This window comes from Musca domestica, unplaced genomic scaffold (assembly GCF_030504385.1).
Source record: "Musca domestica strain aabys unplaced genomic scaffold, Musca_domestica.polishedcontigs.V.1.1 35, whole genome shotgun sequence".
NCBI lineage: Eukaryota > Metazoa > Arthropoda > Insecta > Diptera > Muscidae > Musca > Musca domestica.
This window is the reverse complement of record NW_026712315.1, coordinates 43,944-65,183: the sequence shown is the minus strand read 5'-3', so window position 1 is coordinate 65,183 and position 21,240 is coordinate 43,944. Positions and strand designations below refer to the sequence as shown.

The window sequence follows — 21,240 nt, the reverse complement described above, 5'->3', positions numbered from 1 at the left end:
AAATCATTTGATAGTTTTGTAAAGTGTCTGTTTAATAACCAATTTACATTTGAGTTTTCAAACTAAATTACACCGAAAATGTTTTAGACTGTCAAATCTATTGAGTACGTGTCTAAATATATGACGAATCTTCGTAAGAAAGTGTAATTTAACTTATCAGGTATGGGTCTACAGGAATGGTAGAAGACTGGTGTGACAAAAACATAAAAAAATCTGCTAAAATATATTGTTTTTTTTTGTACTATGCCGCTCAGAGGTTGTTAAGAAATTATTTTTCCTGCAAATTGAAAAATTTAAATGTAATTTCATTCAAAAATTTTAATTCCAAATTTGAATTTTGGCAGTTTGTTGTACCACCAGCTGTGTTAATACGGCTATACCTAATAAAATTGACAACTTCAAAAAAAACCTTAATTTTTATAAACAATATTATGGAATGACGAGGAATCAGTTCAAGTGATTGATAAGCGGCAGAAAAACATGGCTATAATCGTAAAAGTACACTATGCGTGAACGAAAGAATCATAAATTGATTATTTGTCACGATTAAACTTTACAGACACGTGCTGATCATTATATCTAAGAAATTAAGCAATAATTCAACCATCTCTGACAAAAATAAAGTTTTGTAAAGTGGCGCGTGCTGAGTGCGATGGTGTATGGAATGTCCAAGGTCTGCGGTCAAAATGTTTGCGTGCCCAAGGCTTTAATACACCCTCCAGAATATTTTCGCGATAATATTCAGCATTTATTCTGATGCCACGGTCGATTAATACAAGCGGAGAGCGACCATCGGCTGTTATGGCGGCCCACACCATCACCATGGACGGCGCTTGAGTTCTGGTGGCCAACCGAATGTACGCATTTTCAGCTGACCTATTTAGCAAGTAACACATTTTGTTTGTTTAAAAATTGATGGACAACGAATGTTATCTCATCGTAGAATACCAAATTCGGCAGTTCGCCACTTTCGGCCAAGCGAAGCAACTCTTTCGCTCTTTTAAGTCTATTTTCTGTTCTGTGTCAAATGAACTGAATTTTGGTACATCCCACCGAATTCAGTCTAGAAGCAAATACATCAAATTTGGAGAAAATCGGCTCAGATATAGCTATAGCTCCCATATATATGTTTCATACGTTTTGGGGTTTTAAGTCCCTCACATGCGTGATATGCCCACCGCAAGAATGATATTTGGTACCGGACATCAGATACTGCTCGAAAATACCTCTGAAAAATTTTATCGAGTCGGTTAAGATTAAGATATACATAGCTCCCATATATATCTTTATCTGATATAAGGTTTATGGTGCACGACTGAATTTATCCTAGAAACCAGTACTACAGATCGGCTAAAACTTGGATATAGCTTCCATATATATCCTTAATCCGATTTCAGGTTTATTGTGCAAAATAATGGCTAATATTAGCCCATATGGAGTGAATTTCAGGACGTACGATTCCATTTTGTGGAACTCGGCTCCGATATATTTTCAAAGTGATATCATGCACTCTATAGCATTGTTATTTTTTATTAAAAGATTTAGATTCGATTCAGAATTGGATATGCCTCATATATATTAGTTCCCTCTGAAACCAAACTATAACTGCTCTAAAACCAAATGTTGTCGAGGTTAACGAAAAATGGGATTTTTTTATTAAAAAGATAACTTTAATAGTGTCCAACTCAATGGAGTCACTTAATTGTCTATAAACTGTTTAATATTCTAACATTGCTTTTCTTTACAATAGTGAAGCCCAACGATGTAGCCAGTAGCGAAACAAGATTCCTCCGATATTGTGAGTTTTTATACCTTTCTGAACATTTTACCCGTTTCTCTCAGAATTCTGATAAATTCATGTTCCGCCAATAACATATAAATATAGCCACTTTTTTCAAAATATTATTTTTTTCAATATAACAACTCATTGGAGACCTCTTGATATTCTCTTTTTAAGTTGAAGATATTTAACCGCATGATGGCTATCTATGAAAAATTTGATCTTCACTCTATATTCTGTTATAATATCTTACATTTCTGGCAAAAACATCTGTATTTTAACACTTTGAAATGAAACACCCTAATACATTCAGAGAGCGCTGCAGATACAAGGTGAGAAAACTTGACTAAAGAACAACTAATAACGGCCATTCGTGAAGAAGTTTTTACATAGGGGGTATTGTAAAGGGGAAGTAGCAGTAACACAAAAGAGAAGAAATTCATTGCACTTTCAAATTATTCTGACAAGTCCATAACAAAACAATATGCAAAAATAACTATAAACTCAGGACTTTGAAAATAATACAAATTAAGAGGAAAAAATATAATATATAAGACTTGCAACAGTTTGAAAAAACACTAATAATGAAACGGATATAACTCTTTTTTAACCACCAAAAGAAAAGCAATCAGGTATTTTGGGGTTCAAAAATAACGACAATTGAAGAGGTGGTGCTGCGCTTTGCAAGGGAATTATTATGAACTGAGCGCACAATTTACAGCACAATGGCAGGCACTGGAGAGAGTAAATGTTGTCTCTATCTATCTCTCTCTCTCTCTGAAATTCACTCAGTTACGGCTGGGTTTGTTCTCTCTCAAAGTGTTATGCACCAAAATGTTTATATACGACACGACCATAGCCAGCCAGCTAACCAAAGCACCCAACAACAACAAAACAAGAGATGTGCTCATGTATGTGTTTTTATTATTGGTAGGTGGCTCTGGGCACACAACGAAATAAAACGGGGGAATGGGCGGGGGGGACCACTGCGGACAACAAGAAAAAAGAAAGACGACAACGACGAACGACTACTAAAAACGAAACGACGTATATTAACCAATTGAAAAAAATGACCTAACCTAAAAATATGTATTTTAGTTTTATTTTTTGCTTCTTCAACAATTCTACGCGAATGTGAAACACAACGCGAACATTTATTATTTCATTGCACAATTTTGTAAAATAAAATCGATGATTTTCTCGAGTAGTATTTATTGCAATTTTCAATAAAACTGTAATTTATGCAGGAAAATTTCACTTACATCAGCAGCAGCAGTAACAAACAGTACCCACCATCATAATGTTCCCAAAAAGATACTATGGAGTAGTGGTGCTGTATGAAGGACGTCGGGGCAAGGCAGGCTGGCAGACAGACACACCGAATGAATGCACTGGCCAACACTGCTGATTCTTGTGTTCTTCTTTTACACAGAAAAATTATTAGGTATATTTATTATTTATTTAACAATTTTTTCTTTCACTTCAAAGCTTCTCCAGAGACCATTACACATTTTCTGTTTTGCTTAAAATACTCTCACAACGCACAAGGGAGAAAACTAAACTGTATTTTGTTACATTTTCTTGACACTTTTGATATTTTTCATTTGTGGCATCTGTTATCTCTCGACTTTGAATGATTTTCTTTGATTTTATTTAAACAAATTTTCCAATGGCTTTTTCACAATTTTTTTTTAAATTTTTATTTTGGCGAGCGAGAGGAAACAAACGTATACATCTGACTACTACCGCTAATAATTTCGATTAAAAAACGTATACGGCCGCTGCTGCTGACGACATATGCAAAACCTTAAAAATCCACTAACGAATACACACGAAGCATTCAAGAAACAGTCGACCGACTCTGTGTGTATATAAATGACTTTCGGCAACCCAAGTTGTATACAATCAAGAGCAGGCAGGCACAAGCAAAAGCAAGAGAAGCAGCAGAGCAAGCAATACCAACATTCATGAACGACGTACATGAGCGTATGTGTGTTTGGATGTATTTACTGAAAATATATAAAAACACCAACAACAACGACGACGACTACATTTACAAAGGCATACGCAGCAGACCAAAGCAACAATAACAAACTATATACTCAATTCAATTAGAGAGAGGGAGAGCGAGCAAAGAGAATATACAATTTTTTGTTGTAAACAAGAGCAAAAATCTGAGATAGAGCGAAAAGATGGGTGAAATGAGAGAGAATAAATCGCGCGTAGAGGTATTTACATGTTGTTGTTATGCATCTAAACGAGAAGCATTTTCGAGGGACTCCTTTAATCAGGTTAGTGCTCATCAAAACAGTGATGTCAACTTGTCGTAATTCGATTTTGACAGAGTAAGGATTTTGTTCAACGACGATTGGGGGAAAATCGAGGAATTTATGAGGATTAAAATGGCCTATGTGCATAGTTGAGACACTAGCACTATGAATGAACACAGCGTGTTCCACTAACATACCTGACAATGTATGAAGTACAAAAAAAAAATAGTAAAAACAGGGGCGGATTGATGAAAATGATATTACTATCATCCATGGTACAATGATATCAAGGTAGGGCTATGATACCATATGATTTCAATTTTTTTATTTTCTTGGCTTAATATGTCATCTTTATTTGTTTATGTATGTGTTTTCTTTTCAGTAACAAAAAAATTGTTCAGAAAACATTCAAATTCGGATGTTTTCAAAATGTTTATTTCATCGTATGCATCGACAAAATCTAGAGTTTTTGTAGTGAAATAATCCTTTAGAGATATATAGAACCTGGTTTTGAAAAGAAGTGTTGACCTTTCATTCAGTTTTCGCGGTTTTCAATTATTTATTCAAAATAAATGCAACAAGTTGTTTGATTTTTTATTGTTTTGATACTATTTCTGACATTACAAGCCAAACAGGTAGACCTCTATACTTGCAATTTTTTCAAAGTTGACCTACCTTCTCTTCATTGTACCATGCTATCATCAAAATTTATTGCTATGGCGAAAAAATAATGCTGCCTCATTTAAATAGTTAGACTGGTTACAATAATAGAATAGTTTAAACGGATTTAAACGGAGTTTGGATTAAGAAAATCTTATTAATCTCAACGGTATTTTAAGGACCGGTCAATTGGCCGCATAGAATAGTGCGATTTAACACCTTTAGGCCATTTTTTGTGGGGTTGATGATGATCATCATATCATACACATGGCCAGCTTAAAGTGTACATTTTTTGCTAGAAACTACAAAATTACAATTTGTTAGAGCTGGAAAAATTACCTGGCCAGCCAACAAATTCTTGACTAGATTCAAAGATATATATATATATTGTTAAAGGTTTCAAAATATTATTTTGTCACACGAACCCCAATTAACCTCCAGATTCGTAATCTTGTGCAACAAGACCTACAAAAGGTCGACCAGGAAAACCATAGGGTGAGATGAAAAAACTAGCACCAACTTCAGACGGCTGTCATTTCTAAGCCACTCGTGACAGCTCATTATATTGCTTACAAGTTTACAAATGCATTTTGGTGAGAATTTTCCAGAAAAAAAAGTTATTCGTGATGGATTTCAAGGGTGATAGTGTGATTTCATTATATTTGGCTGGAAAACCACAAGTGGCTATCGTGAGGGCACTCCAGCATTTAAATGTGAATAAATTTTTTGTGTCTTGTACCATCGCTCGTTACCGTGATATCGGTAGCGTAGCCCAACGTCAACGAAGTGGACGGAGGAAAACAGCAACATCAGCAGAAATGGTTCGAAAAGTAAAGAATCGTCTTGATCGAAACCCGCGTCGCAGTGGCCGAAAAATGGCTTGAAAATTTTTGAAAAAATAAATTGAAAAATGAGCTCGGGGAAAAGCCATTGAAATTCCAAAAAGTGCAAGAATTTACACCGCAACAGAAGGAAAATAGACTCAAAAGAACTACCGAGTTGCTTGGCCAAAAGTGGTGAACTGCCAAATTTGGTTTTCTGCGATGAGAAAACATTCGTTGGCCAGCAGTTTGTAAACAAACAAAATAATCGTGCTTACATGCCAAAGAGGTCAGATGAAAATGTGCACCTTCTGTTGGCCACCAGAATCCAAGCGTCGGCCGTGATGATGGTGTGGGCCGCCATAACACCGGTGGTCGCTATCCGCTAATATTAATCGACCGTGGCATCAGAATAAATGCCGAATATTATCGCGAAAATATTCTGGAGGGTGTATTGAAGCCTTGGGCACCCAAACATTTTGGCCGCAGACCTTGGACATTCCAAGAGGACTCAGCACCATCACGCTCGCCACCCAAGAATGGTTACAAAATGAGGTTCCTCGCTTCATTTCCAGCGCACAATGGCCACCAAAATCTCTGGATACCAATCCGTTGGCCTATGTGTCTGGAGTATTTTGGAAAGCAAGATTGGCACTAAAAAATACCATAGTGTCGATCATCTCAAGCAGGCGCTTCGCCGGGAATGGGCCAAAATACCGCAGAGCAACATTCAGGCAGCGTGTTACGGTTTTATTGGCCGTTTGATGGCCATAATTAGTGCCAAAGGAGGCAAATTCGCACAAATCTTAACTTATTCTAAAATTTAATGATATTTCCAACATATTTTGCTTTCATTCAATAAAATTAAAAATGTTAAAATTATGGCGTTTGACTTTGTTGCGGTTTTTTTTTTATCTCACTCTGCAACGATACCACTCAACATTTCAAATTCTGATTCCATACCCCTTGTTTTTTTCGAGGCAATTGTCTGAAATTTTGACTTTGAAGTTTCTATTTGAAGTCTAACGGCCTTACCAAAAATTGTTGATACAGGTCCTCACTTTGTCTGTCTGCCGCCAATGGTATAGGTATCAAAAGTTCACTTGTTCTCTTTGTAGCAATAAAAAATGAAATGTTTTTATTGAAACTACAAAATAAGGTTTCGATCTAGCTTTTTTTTTGATATCAAATGCCAAAATGTACAAAAAAAACCTCTAAATTGGCCGCACTGGAACTGACATTTCATGACAAAAACAACATCACTGAGATATGCACAAAACACCAGAGAGACAATGTACACAGAGAGAAAGTCAACCTTAATTATGCAGCACGGCTGCTACTCTTTTGAAAAATTATTTGAGTACAAAAATTGAGCGCGCTCCAAATTTTTGCAAAATCTCCCGACCACCAGCAGAAGCTTGCTGACAATTTAACGTGAAACGGTTTCATGTAGTGCAAACGAAGAAGAAAAATATAAGATATTGTAATATTTCTTTGTAAAATTAATCCTGGCATAAAGGAATGTGGGGGCGAAGGAAATCCTGTTAAATCTCCCATTATCGATGAGAGATAAATGATGATAAGGTCGAAACAATAAAAATATAAGTTTCACACATATGTCTAATGCCAATGGATACCTCCATAGAGTTGAATGGGAGAGAAATATCAACAATAAAGCAAAAATATTTGCCGAAACCAACAACAAAGAAATGCAACTAATAAATTGTTAACATCTGATTGTGAAATTGTGGAGTAGTAGATATAAAATAAATTTCCTATTTTCCTGGGAGACTTTTTTTGTCTCCCGACTAAACCAACCAATTTGCATTTAGAAAAAAAATTGTTAACCCCAGTTATTGATTTTCTCTGCAAGAAAATTAAAGAAAGAAAACTGAGGGTGTTAAGAGAAAAGAACCTGCTAAAAACAGAGTGTCACCATACTACCAACACAGTGGTTGTGTTAGTGGTACTACTCCAGGTTGACCATGGTATTACCCCCCATCAGTAAATTTACACGATGACAACTCTGAAACAACGTTGTTGACGGCAGTAATTACTCTCCGAAAAGTTCAATGAAATTTGCCCACACAGAGAGAGAAAAAAAATGAGAGGATGTGGAACAGTAAACGTATTGGAGAGAAACTAGCAACAGCCTCAAACATTCATAACATTCAGTTAGCCTTAATATTCTCGTCCGGGAGAGACAAGTAATAACAAAACAAAAACAACAATTCAAAAATTTGCAAAAACATTCCAGCAAGAAATAAAAACAACAACAACATAGGTGGTGTAGTTTAAAGTTCAAGTTAGAAAGGCGCATGTTTTTGTTTTATTGTTACTTTTGTTTTTTGCACCAATCATCTAAGAGTGGACATCTCAAGAAAAAAAAAAAAAACACTAAATATGCGGAAACGATATTTAATACACGACGAAGCCGAATAAAACAGAACACCACACATCAGGTATCACAACATAGTTCAGTAATCCTCGTCTTTGTGTGAAGGGAATTAAAGAAAATTGCAGTAGTAATTTCGTTAGCGTCCATAAGGGAAAAAATTACTGTTTATATAGGGATCACAAATTGCATAGTGGTCTGGCGACACATCGAACTGAAAACGTTTACTAATCGGCGGAAAGGGAGAAAGGAAAGTGAAGAACAAACAGAACAGAGCTGAACCTAAAAATGAAAAATAACCGAGTATTTACAAAGTCCATTCAACTTGTACAGTGACGCGACGACATTGAAGGGAGGCGATTGAAAACACGAATGCAGAAGAAAATAACACATAAAAAAAAAAAAAAAATATTATAATGGCAAGTAATATATTGTCCTGGCAAGTAATACATTAAAAGTGACTGTTGCTATATGGCCACATATAAAATTGAACAAGTAAAGTAAAAATACCCTCCACAATTTGGAACTAATTAGGAAATTTTCAAAAAAAAAAAAAAAAATAAATAAATAAATAAATAATAACAATAATAATGAAATCCATTAAAAATTCTGTTAAATTCGTAAAAATACCGAATTTCGGAAGGTACCGATATATGGGGGATATACGATATTGTGGACCTATGTAGACAAATATCTTTCAAGAGGGTTCGGTTATAAGGGGTCTATACGATATCGTGCACTGATATAGCCCATATATAGATTGATATGTGCAAAGATTTAGCTTCCTATCTTTTTGACTCAAGCGAAATTACGACAGACGGACAGGGCTAAATCTTAGACTTTTACGCTGATCAAGAATATATATACTTTGTTGGGTCTAAAATTATTTCGATGAGTTACAAACGGAAATGACGAACATAATATACCCTCCATACTATGTATGGCGAAGGGTATAAACAATGTAAATAATTCGGCAGTGTGAATCAGTTAAAAAAGCTTAGAAGAGAGTCAGGGGATAGAAAAACGTTGACCTATATAAAAATGAACATGTTACAGGAGGAGTAAACCCTTATAGTGAATTTCAAATTGCGAAGTAAATCCCATAGAAAATGTGGCTAAAATCTTCAAAATACCGAATTGGAAAGGTGCCGTTATATTGTTTTAAAAAAGTGGAGCTAAAATCTTCAAAATACGGCATATTGGCAGGTACTTTTATATGTTGATCATCGACGTAGCCAGAAACGTTGTTCGAAACCATTTCAATGTGGCCCAACCCCCAATAAAATAGATTTGCAAGCTAAATTTCCTAAAAATATCAGTTTATATTCTCTGATTGTGAACAGCACATTTTTTCATGCAAATGAAGAAAGAAATTGTTGTGTGGCCATATCACTTTATCAAAAGTAAACTAAGTTGGATAGAATTCATTTTTAAGTTGGCAACTCTGAAACAAAGAAAAAGTTTCCTAGTAACTATGGTAGAATAATACAGGTAGTTGCATCGACAAAGCCTCAGAGACAATAAACTGCCAAAAAAATTGCCATTAAAAATTGGAATAATAATTTTTTAAATTTGCAAAAATTGTTGAAAAATGCATATCATACCAACCCCCGATTTGTGTCATATATAAAAACATTAAAAATTTACTTATTTTTATCAACATATTTTAAAAATGTTGGCGTATCAATATTCTCAAGCTTTGAGTTTCCAGCTAAACTCTCCAAAAATATCAAGTTATATTCTCTGATTGTAAACAGCACATTGATTCATGCAGATGCAAAAAATGTTATGTGGCCATGTCACTTTATCAAAGTAAACTAAGTTATATAGAATTAATTTTTAAGTTGGCAACTCTGAAACAAGAAAAATTTAACGGTTAGATTAGGTATGCAGGTTCCAAACCTGATTTAAAATAAATCAAAAATGCTTGCGTTTCCAATTTGTTTTATAAACAAGAATAGTGCCTCACGTGTCACTTGACAACCATCCTAGTCAGATCTCTGACTCTGGTACTGCTCATTGGGGTTCGTGTGACAAAGAAATATTTTATAATTTTGAATAAAAAAATTTTTTTATTTAAAAACTTAAAAAAATATTGTGTGGCCAGGTCACTTGAAAATGATGCCAAACGCCACAATCAAGGCGTCCGTCGATGGCAAGTGTTAAATTTAGTCTACATCTGTTATGTGGAGCTATGTTTGGCATTTAACATCCTGCACTTGCGATTGCATGCAAATCAATGGAATAGTTTTAAGATAAATATTTAAAATTCCGTTGGATGTTTTTTTGTTTTAATCCCAACAGTTCGATATTATTAGAATATTAAGAAAAACTCCATAAAAAATGGAGGAATGACAAACAAAACGTACAAAGCTGCTGCCACACGCACATACAAAATAAAAAAAAAAAAAAGATGTCAAACTTGTTAAACAAGTTCCCCTCGCCACAGAAAAAAAAAAATATTTTTTGTGATTCTTGGCTGGAGGAGGTATGTATGTTGGTCTGAATCGCTTTAATCGCAGTTTTTTTTTTTTTTGGTGGCGGTGTTGTGTCGATGGACAACCAAAAGAGAATCGCTATTACAGGGTGAGATAAAAACTGCAACAAAATGCTTTTGTACGCTTGTAAACAATATAATGAGCTGTCACCGGAATGATTTTAAGAGCTGTCGGACGAGTGGCTTAAAATGACAGCAGTCCTAAGTTGGTTGCAGTTTTTTCATCTCACTCTGTATGGTCGCTTTTATCGCATTTTTTGTGGCGGCGGACAACCAAAAGTGTATTGTTATTTTTCTTTTCTTTCTTCTCAATTCGATTACGAGATGGTCGAAATGTGGTGCATTATTTTACAGGTACTCTCCAAATATTGTTTGATAGATATCCCCATATTGTATGTATTACAATCGCATTAAAAAGATAGCTAGGCTTTTATTTAACAAGAAACAAATTAAATAAATAAACGAAACTAAATCACAGCAGCAAAATTCGAAAGTTGTTGCTGCGGCTGCTACGAATGCAAGAGGCAGACGATACAAACAGCACCACCACCATTTTCTTAATAAAAGTATTAATAATAAGTTATTTTGCAATTGTTGTTGTATTGCCATGGTTTCTATTTTCAATGTGAATTGATTTTGGTTACTCATCACGTCTGCTAGCCAACCAGGCGAACAGCCACCAGCCAGCCATCATCATTCGATGGTATGTGCCGGTCATTATGTTTTTTTCTCTGTTTAATTTTAGTTGAATGTGGTATATTTTTAGCAAATAAAAAAAAAACAATTCTATACATGCGGCAATATTATCATTAAATCCCTAAAAATATATCACAACGAAAAAATCTTGCCTACGAGAGTTGAACAGAAAAAATCTATGTACTCGTATTTTAAAAAGTTTGAAAACGCTTGTGTCAAAATGCACCACCCATATCTAATAGAAAAAGAATAAATTCCTAAGGATATTACGACAAGACCCTGACCTATCCTAAGATATATTTTATGTAAAAAATCGAACAATATCCATAACAAATGGTGTACAAGATAGGAATCGCAGACATCGTCTTAAAAAAAAATAAAATTTAAAGAGTGCCCTGACGGCTCTATACATTTAAATTGAATTAAAGACAAGTATTTTCTAATTTTAGCAGAAAATTAACCCGAAAATTGCCAACAGAAAAAAATGTGGGTAGCAAAGAGATAATACAGGGTGAGATGAAAAAACTGCAATCAATTTCAGACTGATTTCAATTCTAAGCCACTCGTCCGACAGCTGTTAAAATGATTCCAGTGACAGCTCATTATATTGTTTACAAGCGTTGAAAAGCATTTTGGTGAGAATTTTCCAGAAAAAAAGTTATTCGTTATGGGATTCAAGCGTGATGGTGTGATTTCTTTGGCTGGAAGACCACAAGTGGCTGTCGTTATAGCACTGCAGTATTTAAATGTGAATAAATCTTTTTTCTCGTACCATCGTTCCTTACCGTGATACTCTTAGGTAGCGTAGCCCGACATCAAGGAAGAAAACAGCAAAATCAACAAAAATGGTTCGAAAAGTGAAGAAGCGACTTGATCGAAACCCGCCTCGCAGTGGTTCAAAAATGGCTCGTGAGCTGAACGTAGCGCAATATTCCATTCGGCAAATATTGAAAAATGTGTTCGGGGTAATGTTCTCCGATGAGAAAACATTAGTTGTCCAGCAGCTTGTAAACAAACAAAATTATCGTGTTAACTTGCCAAAGAGGTCAGCTGAAAATGTGCACCTTCGTTTGGCTCTCAGACCTCAGGTGCCGGTCACGGTGATAGTGTGGGCCGCCATAACAGCCGATGGTCGCTCTCCGCTCGTATTAATCGGCCGTGGCACTAGAATAAATGCCGAATGTTATCTCGAAAATATTCTGTATTAAAGCCCTGGTCACGCAAACATTTGGGCCGCAGACCTTGGACATTCCAACAGAACTCAGCACCATTGCACTTTGTTGCAGTTTTTTTTTTATCTCACCCTGTACATTTAATATGAACTCAAGATTGGTATTTGTACTAACACAAAATAATTGTAGGTGGTATCTGACCACAAATAGATCGAATATTGATCGAATGGGGCTGTGATAGGCACCCACCCCCCTCAACCTATGGGTATCGGGTTTAGTGGCTAACCCTAGATTAAACATATACAAACCATTTAGATCTTATAACTGGAGCAAATTAAAAATTCTACTGTTTTTAGCAACGAGAAGTTCTCTGAAGCTCAGGAACACGAAACATTTTATGCAGATTATTCACAAAACGTCAACAATCTAGAACGATCGGAGTTTTACTCCATCAAGTTCTGTCACCTCAGCGAATCTGCTTCAATAACAACAACAATCTACGTAGATGCTTATAACTTGAACAACAGCTACATAATCAGTAGGGTTTGGGAAATTATGCCAGAGATCTGTTTTCCGAGTCGTAAATTAGTGCCTAGTATAAGTTGTCATAGTATTTAAGGAGCTACATATTTCAATTGCGCGCGCTTATACGTACAACGTTTACGGTCAAGCTACAAAGCTGTGGTTTAGTTCTCCTGTAAAATACAAAAGCTGATCAATTTTGAATTGCTATGGAATGTTTAGGATACGTTTACGTTCAGGCCAAATTATGGTCCCGTGTAGCGAGAATGAAGACATGTCTTTAACCTGTTTATTGGCACAACAGGTTTTAGAGTATACCTATTCTGGATGGAAATCGCACAGATTGACACCAATCAATTTAACTTGAGACAAGTGTACAATTTGTATTCCAAAAAAAGGCAATTCGAGTGCTGATCTTCTCGGCCTTCAAATTGTTCACAACAGCAGTGGCAATCCAGCTGAGCACTATGAAAAACAAAAGAAGTTAATATTATTAGCAATTGTGTTTTGGTATCATTACCTTACCTCTCTCACATCGACTAACAAATTCAAAAATTTGTTAATAAAAATTATGGTTATATCTACCATGTGATATAAACCCCAACGAAGACAAAAATCCTTCTATTCACAAGGCCGAGCACAAGCATTTCAACGCCACAGCAACACGAATGGAGACATGGAAACAGAATGACAGTACCAGTATGGGTGGGTCAGCGAATCTTAAAGCATTCAGAGGTAGTTCCATGCAGTTAAGAGATATTACAATGCTTAGCAAAACTATTTTGGGTTCCTAGTCTTTGGCTTAGGGAATGAATGAGTTACCCCGATTGGATCAAGATTGATCGATGCGACAGTCAAAGCACTGAATCAAACTAAACCACTCCGAACAATGACTCTACGTTAAGGAATCTATTTCCGCCATTATCTTAATAAATTTTAGATAAGAACTCCCGTTGATATTTTTCCTTTCATTGGAATTCAGATAGGTATTCTATCTGCAGATATCCTGGACTATTAAATTACAGACACCGACAACTTTGTTTTATATCAAACCTAAATACCAAGGACCATTGCATGGTAATTGCATATCCTTGCTTTTATTCTATTACACCTTGTTTGCTAGATTCCAAGTGGCTGTCATGTTCCGCTGGCAATATTTCTTCTTCAGCCAAACAATTTGATTTCCGTCACATGCCACCGCCACTAACTGATTAATTACACACTCATTTAATCTTCAATAATTTATTATTCTCCTCACTGATTTACCATAATAAAACAATATTTCTTGATTTATTCTCTGTATTTCATTTTTCTTCATTTATAATGAAAAGAAATAAGGTTTTAGTGAACATTTTACAAATGATTTGCAAAACTTATCTACCTCAAATAACAGAGTTGACATAACTGCTATTTGTTGTCTTCCACTTTTATGTGAGAGAGAGATTCTTAACAACTATTGGCAACTCCGTGGCGTGACGTTAGTTATTGTAACCCGACAGAAAAAAAAAAAACAAACAAAACAGAGAACAAATTCAAAAGAAAAGTGGCTACAGTGTAATGAGTACATTGCCTAGTTCTGCTAGGAGAGTGACAAAGACAGAACTATGCAATACCACAGAGAAAACAACAACAACACCGATAGGCTTTTGTCACACACACTCACACGCATACATGGCCAATAGGTATACATTGTAATTGTAATATATATGGTGGAAAACAACAAAAGAATAAAAACAAAAAGAACCTTGTTGAATTCTGTTAATAATTCAAAGAAAATTTTGCTTTAACAAAACTTTTTTCACTGGATTGTAAATTTGCAGTTGTTTAATTAACAAAAGAAAAAAACTTTCATCTTCAAATAGTTGAAGCAAGAACAAATGTTGGTAGGTATCGTCTCGAAAAAATCATATATTTCTGCGGCAATTTTAATAGAGAAAAACAACAACAAAAGGAGGTCACGTCTTTGGCTTTATTTTCAAGCATTAGACACGGCCGACGACGACAGCGGCAACGACGAAACCAAACCAAAAAAGAATATTATGTTTTTACGGCGCTTGCTTGTGGTGTCTTCTCCTCTCTTTAGCAAAAAGAGTCAGTCGACCAGCATACACAAGCAGTGTTATATATTGATAATACTTTTTTAAATAGACATGAGAATTATAACCTCAAAAACCCGAACAAACAAGGGAGCACAACAGGAGGAGGGTATAGTGAGACAATTGTATTGAAGGAGTAAAAATGCAGTGATAGCAAAAAAAAAATGCAATGAAAATTAATCAAACAAAGCTAAATACCACAAATGGCAAACATTTTTATTGGTCCCCATAACTTTATTTTACCAAATAAAAACCGAAGTAATTAATATGATTATACCGGAAAATTAATTTTATTTTCATTATTCGAATAGAAACCCCCATAATTGAGGTTATGATATTTTTCATCAACATTTGTCTTTCAATCGAGACTTTTATGCCTCGTCTAAAGTCACAGCTTTATTGTCCATATGTCTAAGAAATATTTACAAAAACTCACCATATTGTTTAACAAATTCAATGCCGCAGATCTGCAAACAAATAGCACAACCTTCTTTCGTATGTTTTTCCAACACAGCTGCACTTTTACCCGACGTATATATGTAGAATTTTTCAGTTTTTTTTTTTCTCAAGATTCTTCACCACTTGTTTTGATATATATTTTTTTGTGCACGGAATATAAATTTCTATTACGTTTTAGGAAATATTTCCGAAATCCCCTTACAGAAAACCAATGACCAAGACATTTTTTTCTCATTAAGAAAACCGTATGGGGTTGTCCTCTACGTCACTCACATTTACTTCTACTATTCAATGGCTGGTTGGCGGCGGTTCGACGTGTGCTGCTGCTGGCCCGCTCACAACAGCTCTGGATGAATCGGACGGGACGGACCGTGCTTCTTTTTCCGTTTGCCTTCTTCTAACTCGTGGCAGAAAAAACGTCCACGTTTTTAGAAAGGAAATTGTTGTTTGGTGTAGTTAATTTACTTTATTGTGCAAAAATCCTCGACAACTACAAATTCCCAAGAATATTTGTGTTGGCACTCTCATACACCAAAACCAAACCAAAAAAAAAAAACTAATGTAGTCGTCTTCCTAATACACTTGAATTTTTTGTCACTTTCGCCATTTTGTTAAGCAACACCTTTTCGAGTTTTAATTCGAAAATTATGTATTTTTCCAATAGAACTACAAAGTTTTAAAGATTTTCTTTTCGAGGCAAACTTTTCAACCGTACAACTGCATTCGTTTTTTAACAATTTTTCTTTTTATAAGGAATTTTAATTTTTCTCCTTTTTCCTCTGAAAAAAACTTGAAAAACTAGCGACACGATATGAATAGAGAAATTAAACGCCAGCTGACGACACGGATCTTTGACTGAACGAACTTTTGCAATATGGCGCGCGTATGACTGAACGAAACACAACACAAAAACAAGAATAATGTCGTACTTCAGAGTTGATAAAACTAGTACAATCGTTCACTTTGTATACATTTTAAAGGTTGCGAGTCACACATCCAATTCTTTGGTTCAAGCTAACTTTATGTCCAGTGTTGACACGAATTGCCATATACATTTTAGAAAAGGTCGGAGAGACAGTTTTTTGTGCCAAATTCTGCCAATTTTCCATATTTATTGTTTTGTAAAAAATAAACAAAATATATTCAAAATCAATGATTGGGGCAAAAGTGTACTGCGGGGCGTGTATTAAAGATATTAACAAGTTTTGCCATGGAATCGAAAGATTGAAAGTCATTCCAAGTATATTCTTCATTTTTCGCGCTATTTGCATATTTTAAAAATAAGGAAAAATATCAAATAAATAAACTGTTCTACCTTCTTATTGTACCATGACACCACAGTTTTACTTCTTATTGTAACAAGCATCAATCCAACAATTGAATACTGCAGGCTTGATAAAAGTTGTATATAAGCGCGATGCATATTCAATATAAAGAAGAGGGGCCACACATCAAATTCAGAAAATTTATGCAGTATTTAAGGCAAACATTTGGGCGTTAGGTTAAACTTGTGTGTTTAGATACACACTTAGGAGAATATAAATGCTGATCTAATTATGTTTGTTTAAAAAAGAATTCAAAAAATAACCAAAAATTGTGATTAAAAAGGCTAATAACTGACAATTGATGTTGAAAAATAAGTATTCATTCACATCAGTAGTGCCTTGCCCAGAGATGTTTTCTGCTAGTATGTAGATACCGCATCGAATTTAAAATATATCCGGTCGTGAGATGAGCTCTTTTTATACCCTCCACCATAGTATGGAGGGTATATTAAGATTGTCATTCCGTTTGCAACACCTCGAAATATATATTTTAGACCCCACAAAGTATATATATTGTCGGTCGGCACAAAATTCTAAATCGATTTAGCGATGTCTGTGGAAATCACTCTAGCTTCCGAAAGAAATGAAGTAGGTTGATAAAATTTTACTCAAATGTGTATTATGTCTGCAGGACTTTTGGTATCGAAAATGGGTCATGTGGGTCCAGGTCTTCGTATTCGGTATTTTGATGCTTTTAGCTTCATTATTCACCGGAATTGTTTCAAATTTGGTGTTTGAAGTTCGTAATGAATACTACAATCTACGACAGAAAATTGTCTGTGCAGTTCCACGTCTTCGTAAAGCCCTTATATAACGGCAGCTCCCTATATTCGGTATTTTGATGATTTTAACTACATTATTCACTGAATTTCCTTTTTCAAGTATCGCATTTGAATATTGTAATGTCTTATTACAAAAATTGTCTATGCAGGTCCACGACGTCGTATAGACCCTAATATAATGACTACATTCTGTATTTTTAGGATTTTAACAAAATTTTTAACGGATCTTTTTAAATTGCCAAATTCGTTCCAAATTGTGGAGGGTATTCAAAAATCCTCCAGACCGAATTTACTGCTTTTTTACTTGTTGTATTGAAAATCTAGTTGAATATATTCATTTTAAGCAAATTAATGCATAATGAATACATACAATTTGCTGAGTTTGTCTGTCTCGTGGTAGAAGAATACAGGTGGATGCATCAACGCTTAGGAACATTGATATGTCAAAAAAATGTCTTCAAAAATAAGTAGATTTTTATATGTTTTCTTATACTATGCCATTTGGAGGTGGTTATGATATGCATTTTTCAACAATTTTTGCAAATTCAAATAATTTTTCATTCAACATTTTCAATTTCAAAATTGGTTTGACAGTTCATTGTCCCGGCAGCTGTGTCGATGTGTCTAACTGTATTCTTCTGATAATTAATATTGATAATGTGTACTCTACTTTAAGGCCTCCCGGCCACACATTAGATCTTCGATGTAAATGTAGATATCTTTTTGAAAACAGATCTCTATAAAGCTTAATATCGTGATAGCATGGTAGAAGAAAAAACTTTTAAATTTTTTTGACATATCAATGTTCCCAAGCGTTGATGCATCTACCTGTATTCTTCTACCATGCGTGATAGTCTATACCAAAGGTGTAGTATTCTCGGAAATATGAGTTAACAAGAATTTCCCAACTTCTATAAAGCTGCCCTTAGATACACCAACACTTGACCCAACTTCTGACAAGTTGGTACAACTATTGGTGCGTCTGAGGGCTAGTTGTACAACTTTTTCGAAAGTTGGTTGAGGTTGGTTGGAAATATCAAAAATTTTTGATAATTTCGTAAGTTGGGCCAACTGTTGGTGCGTGCGAGCGCAAGTTGTACCAACTTCAGTGTTTTCTTCATTTATGTCTTGACTTTGGTGAAACAGCACATACATAAGCTGAGCGCAAGAGAAACGAAAACAAGCTACGAATCAATTTGATTTTAAATCAGTCGTTCGTTTTTTATATTAAACCGTGTATTAAAGTATCATTTAGATAATTCATTTATTCATAATCATAAGGTCTCAGCATTTGATGCATGACCACCAACCATGGGGCACCAAAACCAATGACACCGGCCACCAAATAAAACACCGTAAATCGATATGGTTTGTCCAACTTAAATGGCAAATTCTTGAGGAAGAAAGGCAATAATTATGCGCGATTTTATGATAGCAATGACGGCATGTACTTACACATCCCGGCACACCACCTTTATAGTGGCGAATAACGTAATTCTGACCCAAAATTGGTTTAGGATAGATGCGCAAAAAATTCTTTGTAATATTTAACATTTTTCAGTTTTTCTATTTTCAAATATCGATACTGTTTGTGTAAAATAAATGAAATTGTAGTTATGAAATATTACAAAAGGGTTACTTGGTTTATCAAGAAATTCCATGGCGAATGTTAAGTGGTAGTCTAAATATGGAGTAGAATTTCTGTAGTGATATCCCCAACTGCTACAACTCTTAAAAAAATATTCTATGGTTTCTCCACTTTTTCTTTGTTCTAAGTGAGGTTCAAAATTAGTAAAATCTTGGAAAATGTACATATTACATTTTTCGGTAATTCGCCTGCGTTTAAAGTCGAATTTATTTGTCCCAGGATTAATTATATTGAAATAAAAAACACATCATTTTTTGGTTTATTTTCACTTATATTTCACGTTAATTGATTTAACTTTACATCTTATAAACCATTTTCGATTTTTTTGGAAAATGATTTGACATCACTTTTGTCTTAACACCAAACAAATAATCTGTAAATGGAAGAAATAAAAATGGTTGGTCATTTTACATTTATAAAATATTCTCCTCGAAAGAAAAGTTATGAAGTAGTTCGATTAATTTCTTGAATAAAAGATTTAATTCTAAGTAATTATTGCATGTTTGTGAAGTGGGTGTACCCTAGTCTACACTTCCAACAATTATTTCGTTTCAGGTATAAAATGAAAATCAACTCGACTTGTGTTCCCAATATATGGTCTGTTCCAGAACTGCAAGAATGTAAAAGTTTTTACTACGATAACCGATTTTCTCTTTATGTTATCGGAGAAAATTACAAAACTAGTAGATTCTTGCAGGTTCTGGAGCAGACCAATAAGGAATTTAAAGCATATTCGAAATATTTTACTACTATTTTATGAATTTTCAAATCGAATTGTTTTCATCATATACCTGTGCCTATCATAACTTTCCACTATTTTTCCCCGCTAGATACTAACCTAAAATTACTCTCCGTTTAGGCCTTCAACAATTGATGTCTGACAATCAAGAAGGGTGAGCCGAAACCCAAAACAGTGAATGTGGTGAAAATGGCTGTAAGCTTGTAGCGGTTCTTCAAGCTGAAGGGCAAGTTCTGGAATAAGAAAAGGAGAACACCAATTAAATCACAGGTTCCTTTGGGGTAATATTTTTCACAAATTATGTAACCACATGAAACCTCTCATCTCATGTACTAACATATTTTTTTGTATTCATTTTTTTTCTTTAATTAACATACCTCTCCGGGAATGCCACCATGGCTGTGGAATCTAACCATAGCCTTGGAAATGTTACGGGCCAACAATAATTGGGAAGCGTTCAACATTTTGCACCACAAAATTTAGATTTCTTAACACGAGCAGATGAGAAAACCCTTTCAAGTTGCCAAAACGAAAACAGAGTATTTCGATGACAAATTCAAACGCCGTTGAAATATGCCATGGGCTATGCGAAATGTTTTTAACGCCGTTATGACATGATTGGAAACTAGGGTAAGATATATCGTACAATTTGCGAGTTCTTCTTAAGACAGAGTACACATCATGGTAGAAGAATACAGGCAATCGCATCGACACAGCTGCTGGGACAATGAACAATGATTGTGGTCAATCCAATTTGATTATAATTACAAAGTTCAATGGACTAAATATGCAGAAACATTTGTATCTTTTAAATTCGGACTTGTATTGCCCATTTGGTGCACAATTAATTTGAAATCGGATATAGATATATATGGGAGCTATATCCAAATCGGGACCGATCTTGATAAAATTTGGCAAAGATATTTTTGAGCTGTACTTCATATATTTCCCTAAATAATGTTGTTACGGAGTGCATATTACGGCTGTGGGTAACAAATATAACAAATCGAATGAACAGTATATATGGGAGCTATAGCTATATCTGAACCGATCTTCAACACAAGCTTCTAGACTCAATTCGGTAGTAAGAGCCAAATTCCATCCCATTGGGACAAATATTAGACGTTTGGTGCACAATAAAAGGTAAATCGGACGAAGTTATATATGGGAGCTATACCCAAATCTGAACCGACCTCGATAAAACTTATCAAATGTCTTTCTGAGCTGTATTTGATATATTTCCCCAAATATTGTTGTTATAGAGTGTATATTACGGCTGCGGAGGACAAAAATAACAAATCGGATGAACTATACATATGGGAGCTATGGCTATATCTGAACAATAAAAGGCATATCGGACGAAGATATATACGGGAGC

General features: G+C 34.9%; 3 protein-coding genes across 8 annotated transcripts in view; all 3 read right to left on the bottom strand.

The window, feature by feature from the left end:
* The window catches only part of LOC101889781 (paired amphipathic helix protein Sin3a), a 46,512-nt gene extending 30,274 nt beyond the window's left edge, over positions 1–16,238 (bottom strand). For 3 of the 6 annotated variants that reach the window (XM_011297343.3, XM_059125721.1, XM_011297348.3), the window contains exon 1: positions 15,346–16,237. The gene's annotated coding sequence lies outside the window, so the exon portion shown is untranslated. Of the gene's footprint in view, positions 1–3,042; positions 3,886–15,345 lie in introns of those variants that run through there. The other 3 variants (XM_011297349.3, XM_011297346.3, XM_011297344.3) reach the window with 3 other exon arrangements.
* A 2,432-nt stretch (positions 16,239–18,670) lies between these two features.
* On the bottom strand, positions 18,671–19,086 carry LOC105262397 (cytochrome c oxidase subunit 7C, mitochondrial). Its single transcript, XM_011297350.3, has 2 exons — positions 18,931–19,086; positions 18,671–18,868 (listed from the first exon to the last, which is right to left on the bottom strand). The coding sequence occupies exons 1-2, from the start codon at positions 19,027–19,029 to the stop codon at positions 18,740–18,742; spliced, it is 228 nt and encodes a 75-aa protein (XP_011295652.1). The 5' UTR covers positions 19,030–19,086; the 3' UTR covers positions 18,671–18,739.
* A 204-nt stretch (positions 19,087–19,290) lies between these two features.
* LOC101889445 (cytochrome c oxidase subunit 7C, mitochondrial) lies at positions 19,291–20,413 on the bottom strand. The gene is made up of 3 exons (XM_005190946.4): positions 20,240–20,413; positions 19,962–20,095; positions 19,291–19,496 (listed from the first exon to the last, which is right to left on the bottom strand). Exons 1-2 carry the CDS (start codon positions 20,324–20,326, stop codon positions 19,979–19,981), a joined length of 204 nt encoding a protein of 67 aa, XP_005191003.1. The 5' UTR covers positions 20,327–20,413; the 3' UTR covers positions 19,291–19,496; positions 19,962–19,978.
* Between the last annotated feature and the right edge of the window lie 827 nt (positions 20,414–21,240).

What these genes read in the sequence shown, in the direction of transcription:
- LOC101889445 (XM_005190946.4), bottom strand. Translation starts at nt 20,326, where the DNA reads ATGTTGAACGCTTCCCAATTATTGTTGGCCCGTAACATTTCCAAGGCT. An exon ending in ATGGTGGCATTCCCGGAGAG is followed by an intron (nt 20,096 to 20,239) that starts GTATGTTAATTA and finishes TTCTTATTCCAG; the next exon opens with AACTTGCCCTTCAGCTTGAA.
- LOC105262397 (XM_011297350.3), bottom strand. Translation starts at nt 19,029, where the DNA reads ATGTTAAATATTACAAAGAATTTTTTGCGCATCTATCCTAAACCAATT. An exon ending in AAGGTGGTGTGCCGGGATGT is followed by an intron (nt 18,869 to 18,930) that starts GTAAGTACATGC and finishes TTCTTCCTCAAG; the next exon opens with AATTTGCCATTTAAGTTGGA.